Here is a 6,604-nt window from a genome sequence, read left to right as displayed (position 1 = left end):
TGCTAATAAAAGGTGGCTTGCTGCTGAACGAGAAGCTCAGGTTTTTCTTCGCTTCGGGTTTGTTTATTGAGGACAGTTGAGCCAGTTTTTGATATCATTCTCAGCAGATGGCTTCGCAGTAGATGCCAGAACAGGATTGTCGTTGCTGATCTTAATGCTGAAGACTTTAGCTGTAAAGAGAGACAAAGAAACAACTCACCTTAGCTACAGAGATCTCTCTCGTATTTGAATGAAGTGGGTTGGGGATTGAGGATGTGTGTTTAGTTATTTATTTATTTTTATTTAAAAAAAATATTTTTAATATTTTATTGTAGAATTCTACAGTGACTTACAGTAACAACAAAATCCACAAGGGGTCCAAATGCATACAAGCTACTTCCTTGTTAAAAGTGTTAATATTTTCTTAAGTGGTCACTTGACGGAAATGGCCAGCTTAGACTGAAATAGCCAGCTTTTGCTTGCTGTGTGGGTAAAAGTAAACTTACGCCAGGAGAAGACGTAGTGATCGAACCCATCAGGTTTCTTTGAGTTGGGCATGGAGAGAGCAGAGGTCACCGGGGTGGGGAATCCTTTCCACTTCAGGGTAATGTTGATCTCTCCGGACAGTTTGGCTTTTGTCAGAAAAATGTTGATGTTAGATATTTATTTGTCACATATACATTACTGCACAGTGAAATGCATTCTTCTCATATCCCTTCCTTGGGGGTTGGGGTCGGAGCAGCCATGATGAAGCGCCCCTAGAGCAGGGTGGGTTGGGGGCCTTGCTTAAGGGCCCAACGGTGGCAGTTTGGTGGTGCTGGGGCCTGAAACCCCTGATCTTCAGTCAACAACCCAGAGCTACCACTGCCCCATCTATTTATATTTTATATTGTAGCTCTGATTGGTCTACAGATGTTTCATGTCTTATAGCAGCAGCTCTGATGATAATGCTGGCAGTAATTTAAATCACAACAAAGAAACCTACAGGGAAAAAAAGAGGAGAAAAACCTCACCTGGTTGCTGATTCTTAGCAGTCACAGGGTTCTTTCCTTTCTTCCCAGTGCAGGTTGGCCCACTTCCCACAGGGTAGGTGAGTTTCTGCACAGTACCTCCTGGAGAAAAACCAAAATTATTGATACACAATGTGTCCATTAAATTAAATGTAGTACCATTAGCTCAATCTAGGATGGGACTGAGGCAAAGTGCAGGTATGAATATTTCTTTTTCAGAATCCTGATCCATCACATCACCTTTCCTGAAGAAGTAAATAGTCTCTGGCTTGTTCCTGGTGGCAGGGGCAGAGAGAGCGGCAACAAGTTTCCCAGACAGCCCTCCAAAGTCCTTAGACACAGATCTGGGGTAACCTGGCTCCTTCACACCGTTCTGAAAGCTCCAGTAATTATCACCCTGTGCAGAGGAGAGAAAAACTGTTTAGCTGTTGAATCCATATAAGGCAAGGCGGGACAAATTTGAACATACAACAGAACATTTACATCTAATTTTATACTGGACAGAGTATTATTGCCTTCTGTGCTAATACTTCAGAAGCTTTGATTATGGAAAGTTAGTTTAGCACAGTTTAGTGATTATTCTATACAAAATACCCACGTTAACCAACCTGTTGATCTAAATCAAGTGCTTGAAATTAGGGAAATTACCAAAATTGAACTGAACCTACAAAAGCAAAGTTTGACACCTTTATATTTTAGCTAGAAATCTCTGAGATAAAACAGAAGACCTTGATAATGTAGGTCTTGCCCTCGCAGTTGCAGCGAGTAAAGGCGGTGTCGATAGGCGAGGGAATGCCCAGGTCTGCTGTAATACTGTGTGCAGGACCGGCTGCTCTGGTCTTGGGGTCCAGGAGCCAGAAGAAATGACCTGAGATTGAAGGAGAGGAACCAAAACAGCAATGTTATAGAAACTGCTGTTATATTTGAGTCAAACGCTTTACTCTATATGTTTTCTTGCTAATAAAAAAGAGAAAAACGTACAAATTCTTTCTTTTTTTATTTAGTTACTAATAACATTTCTATGTAGAGATTATGTTCAGGCCATTTTAACCTGATGAATAAAGTAGAAGAACTGGAAGTTATCTGAAGGATTACGTTTTGTCTTAATTTCTTAAAGTTGTATATTTTAATTCATATTCTAATTTTATTTAAGACAAACCTAAATTCTCTTTTATTAACCCAAACCTTCCCACTGTAATATTCCCAAATATGAGCAAGGCTAAATGTTAAAATCGTTTTAATATAAATTTTGTCAGTAGGAAAAAACAAATACCAAGCAGTGTCCAGAAACGTTGAATCGATGGTTAATTACCTTTGAAAACAATGATGGAGCCGTTGAATTGTGAAGCGACACCGTTGATCGGGGCTCCATTGCAGAGGTTCGGGCTAGAGCTCTGATCTTCTAATGGAGAAATTTAAAGTGTTGTTACTAATGCTATCCAGCTCCTGGTAGTACAGTTAGACATAGGATCCCTGGAGACACAAATCTGTTTTCCATTATACTCCAGCTGTTTTATTTGCTTTTAAATAAGGTTAAAGAATGATGACCAGCCCATTACATGTTACAGTGCTATAACACCATACTACGTAGCTCTGAGAGAGGTGCAGTACTTACGTGGCTGTCCCGCTGTACTGGCGGCCGCCAGAGCCTGAGCTATGTCCGTCAGTGTGCTCGGTCTTCCTGCAGAAGGCCCAGAAAGACCAGAGGGTTGAATAGGGTTGCCTCCACTTGCTTGACCGTTGATGGAGACGGAAATCTGGACGTGTCCGTTTCCATCGGCGAGGGGTTCTCCAGGAGAGGAAGTCCCAGCATGGGGTGGGCCTGCATTTAATACAGTGAATAACAGCTACAGTTGTAGCTACAGATCAGATCGTTTGAGACATGTTCGGCTGAGAAAACCTCACACTTCAACCCTGATTGGAAGGAAGCTTTGATGCTGACCCCCGGGCTGACACAGAGTACACAGAGTAGTCTGGATGTACGCAGAATGAACAGCCAGGAACCAGAACACTCAAGACCCAAAGTGAGTCTGTCTGTTAGGAATATTAAAGCTAATTTTAATGTAGTGGATGAAAGTTATTGAGAGACATGTGGTATCTAAAACTCCATGACCAGTTCTTTAGACACACAGTCAATAAATCCTCTCACCATCTCTATCTGCTGCTGTGCCATTCATCTCAGTAAGAGGTGTTCATCACATCTCTACATCTTCATTAAATGGGATTTTTAAATGAAGAAGCCTGTGTAGAGAAGGTCCAGGACTGCTCTTACCTGGTGTGTTTACTATAGGATTTTCAGGAGGAAGAGGGAGGTAAAGCTCAACATCAGCGAGAGGAGATGCTGCTAGATCTTCAGTGAGTGGCACTAGCTCCACAACACTGCCTCCTGTGAAAAAGCAACATGAAGACATAAGCAGTTGGGATCTTATATTTGCCACAGCTTAACCAGGATACCTAGTTGTACTTTTCAAACATGAAAACTTTAATTTAGACCCAAATGTGGTCCAGATATAAGCTTTATATCATGTCAAAGAAGAGTTCTGTATCATCCCATGGTGGTATATGACAGATGAAGAGTGAACAGCTTGAACAGTGCTTTGGGTTTTGGATTGTCCATAGAGATGAAACTCACCGTCTACACTGGCATCTGTAATGTGCTTACCTTGAGGGAGCGCTGATCTGAACTCGCCATTAGCACAAGCTGTATAGACACCAGACAATAAAATCTTCAATTTAATATACATATCTGCATCCAGGTGATAAGAGGACTTTATTAAAACTGATTAACAATACAATATTAGAGTAATACTGCACCTCCTGTATTTTTGCCGGTCCTGACTTCTGGTGCACTGTAGTTTATATCTGAAATTAAAGCCTAACTTTAACTGGCTGCATTTTTTTTGCAGTACATAAACATAAAAGCACATTCATAACTAGACATAATTATTTACACCAATAACGTTCTTCTACAGTAATGTTAGTCTTACTAATGACACAAAAGATGTATCCATTAGAGTCACATGCCAGTGCCAACTGTGTTAAAACAACCAGGGTAATATTAGTAGTAAAAAAAAGAGAAATGATTGCTATAAAATCTAAAGAAATGCTCAGTGGAGAGCAACATGCCGTACCACAGTGTGTGCTATAATCTGGACAGCAGGAGTTGTACAGGGTGCAGTCAGGGTCACACTCACACTCCCTTCCTCTCCTGAAAGCTTCCTGGCATCGACCCTTGCATGAGCCACCTGGGAAATGACAGCACACATGTTCAGTTTATCTTCATCTTCATCACAGCTCTCACCAACAGTTTTAACCCTCAAGATATCAAAGGTGCTGTACTGCTCCTGGATTGGATCCTAGCTCACATAGTTATTCAATAAAAAGTGAAAAGATTAATGTAACAAACAGTGTGTATTTATAGATAGAATAAGACTGGTCTTACTGGAGGTACAGACATTCTCGTAGTCCTTGCAGCATTCATTATGAATGAGACATTCATCATCGCAGGTACAGATCTGCCCACGTGAGAACGGCTCTCCACAGCGCCCCAAACAGCTCGCTAAATAAAAACATAAAACACACGCTGAATCTAACACCTGCCTCTCACAGTCAAGTCCAACATGTCATCAGCACAACCAAAGAGTGCTTTTCTTTCAGCCAGAAAGAAAGAAAGAAAGAAAGGAAGGAAGGAAGGAAGGAAGGAAGGAAGGAAGGAAGGAAGGAAAGAAAGAAAGAAAGAAAGAAAATAGAAATACTAATTGAAATATAAAGAAAATTGATTAAAGAAAGAAAGAAAGAAAGAAAGACAGAGAGAAAGAAAGAAAGAAACAATCAAAAATAAAATACGAAATCTAATGTGTAATTAATTAAGAAAATTAATGAAAGAAAGACAGAAAGAAAGAAAGAATCCAAAATTAAATACAAATTGAAATATAAGGTGTAATTTTTATTAAGAAAATTGATTAAGAAGAAAGAAGGAAAGAAAGAAAGAAAGAAAGAAAGAAAGAAAGAAAGAAAGAAAGAAAGAAAGAAAGAAAGAAAGAAAGAAAGTATCTAAAGTACAATAAGGAGTCTAAGGTATAATTTTTCTGAATATAAAAAAACATTAATGAAATATAAAATTGATAAAAATAGATGTCCTCCATGTAAAAGTCAACTCTATATGTAGTTTTCTTGCCCTTTACTCTGCTTGATAAATGCTCAGGACAGAAAGATGGTCTGGTTTCCGGAAACATTTTTTTGAAAAGGAAAACACAGTGTGATGCTTTAGGTAAAGAATGGGAAGAAGGTAAAGAACGGGACTGACTTTGAGCAGCACAACGCTGCAGCAGGACGCAGGCTGTTAGCAGCACAGAGCTAATCAGAGTCCACACGGCCATTGTGACACTCGCTTTCAACCTCTTCACTGTCCACACTGAGTGATCCAAACAACAGAATCTAGGAAAGGAAGTAAATAAATAGAAATCGCATCGTCAGTGTACTTCAAAATGAAATACAGAGGTTTTAGAATTACAAAGTACATAAAGTGTCTAGATATTAAAGCACTTCTGATGAAGATGTTTCTGTCTGAAACCTCCTGCTTCTCTGTGAAGGTCATTTATAAGGCTTGTACCACAACTGGAAATGTTTAGACAGAACTACTCATAGAAGTGGTTTCTTTATTTTAACCACGTTCCACAAAGACCTCAAAGCTACGAAATAGCATATGTGTAAGACGAGAAGATTCGTGATTTATTAGCATTTTACACTGAGGAATATACATGTTATGTTATTTTTCACAGCTTTTAAAGACGTCATAGAATAATTTCTGGCTTTTTATAAGTTGTTATATAAACTTTACATTTAAAAATGATCCAGTGGTCAAAGGGTTCTTGCTTTCTACAAACCTTCTTTAGATGAGAAATAACATAGAGAAAGTTTTATGAATTTTATGCAATATTTTGCACATTTTTCTGCGCTATGTGTCCTGTACTGTTGTGAGTATTGTCTGTTTGCACTGTCTTGCACCAGGTAGCACACGTTGCACTTTATGTAGCTAGGATAACTTTTCTGTCCTTAGCTTCTGTCCTTAGCTCTGTGTTGCTGTTTTGTTCTGTGGCCATATGTTGTTATGTTGTTTTATATAGCACCATGTTCCTGGAGAATCCTTGTCTCATTTCACTATGTAGTGCGTCAACTATATATGGTTGAAATGCCAATAAAAGCTTCTTGATTTGACTACATTCAGAGCTAATAAGTGTCCAGATGTGCCCTATGTGCGCTGGGATAGGCTCCAGCAGACCCCCGTGACCCTAATTGGGAATAAGCGGGTATAGACGGATAGATGGATGAATGGATGGATACTGTAAGCCTTATCTGTTCTTCTTTAATATCTACTCTGTAATGTTATGTTCTGTAAATAGTGTTATTGTCAATTACTTGAGGAAAACCCATATTAAATGAACTCTAACTGAATAACCTGTTTTACGCAGTATAAGCTGCACAGTAATGACTCTACTATATATAATACAATAATATATAATATAATACTGTACCAAAATCATTCAGGCGGCATTCATGGAATTCACTTATGAGGTTCTACATTTAGGTACTATGAGTCTACAGTTATAACTGGT

The 6,604-nt window shown here is 39.0% G+C and overlaps 1 protein-coding gene across 1 annotated transcript; it reads right to left on the bottom strand.

Moving 5' to 3' along the window:
- Positions 1–9: 9 nt before the first annotated feature.
- prg4a (proteoglycan 4a) lies at positions 10–5,368 on the bottom strand. The gene is made up of 13 exons (XM_058413467.1): positions 5,296–5,368; positions 4,432–4,548; positions 4,121–4,234; positions 3,804–3,851; positions 3,652–3,690; positions 3,262–3,375; positions 2,605–2,811; positions 2,302–2,391; positions 1,718–1,857; positions 1,230–1,386; positions 993–1,091; positions 486–611; positions 10–170 (listed from the first exon to the last, which is right to left on the bottom strand). Exons 1-13 carry the CDS (start codon positions 5,366–5,368, stop codon positions 64–66), a joined length of 1,431 nt encoding a protein of 476 aa, XP_058269450.1. The 3' UTR covers positions 10–63.
- Between the last annotated feature and the right edge of the window lie 1,236 nt (positions 5,369–6,604).

Source organism: Hemibagrus wyckioides, linkage group LG17, assembly GCF_019097595.1.
Source record: "Hemibagrus wyckioides isolate EC202008001 linkage group LG17, SWU_Hwy_1.0, whole genome shotgun sequence".
In the NCBI taxonomy this organism is placed as follows: Eukaryota; Metazoa; Chordata; class Actinopteri; order Siluriformes; family Bagridae; genus Hemibagrus; species Hemibagrus wyckioides.
The sequence above is the reverse complement of the archived record's forward strand: the minus strand, read 5'-3'. Positions and strand labels throughout refer to the sequence as shown.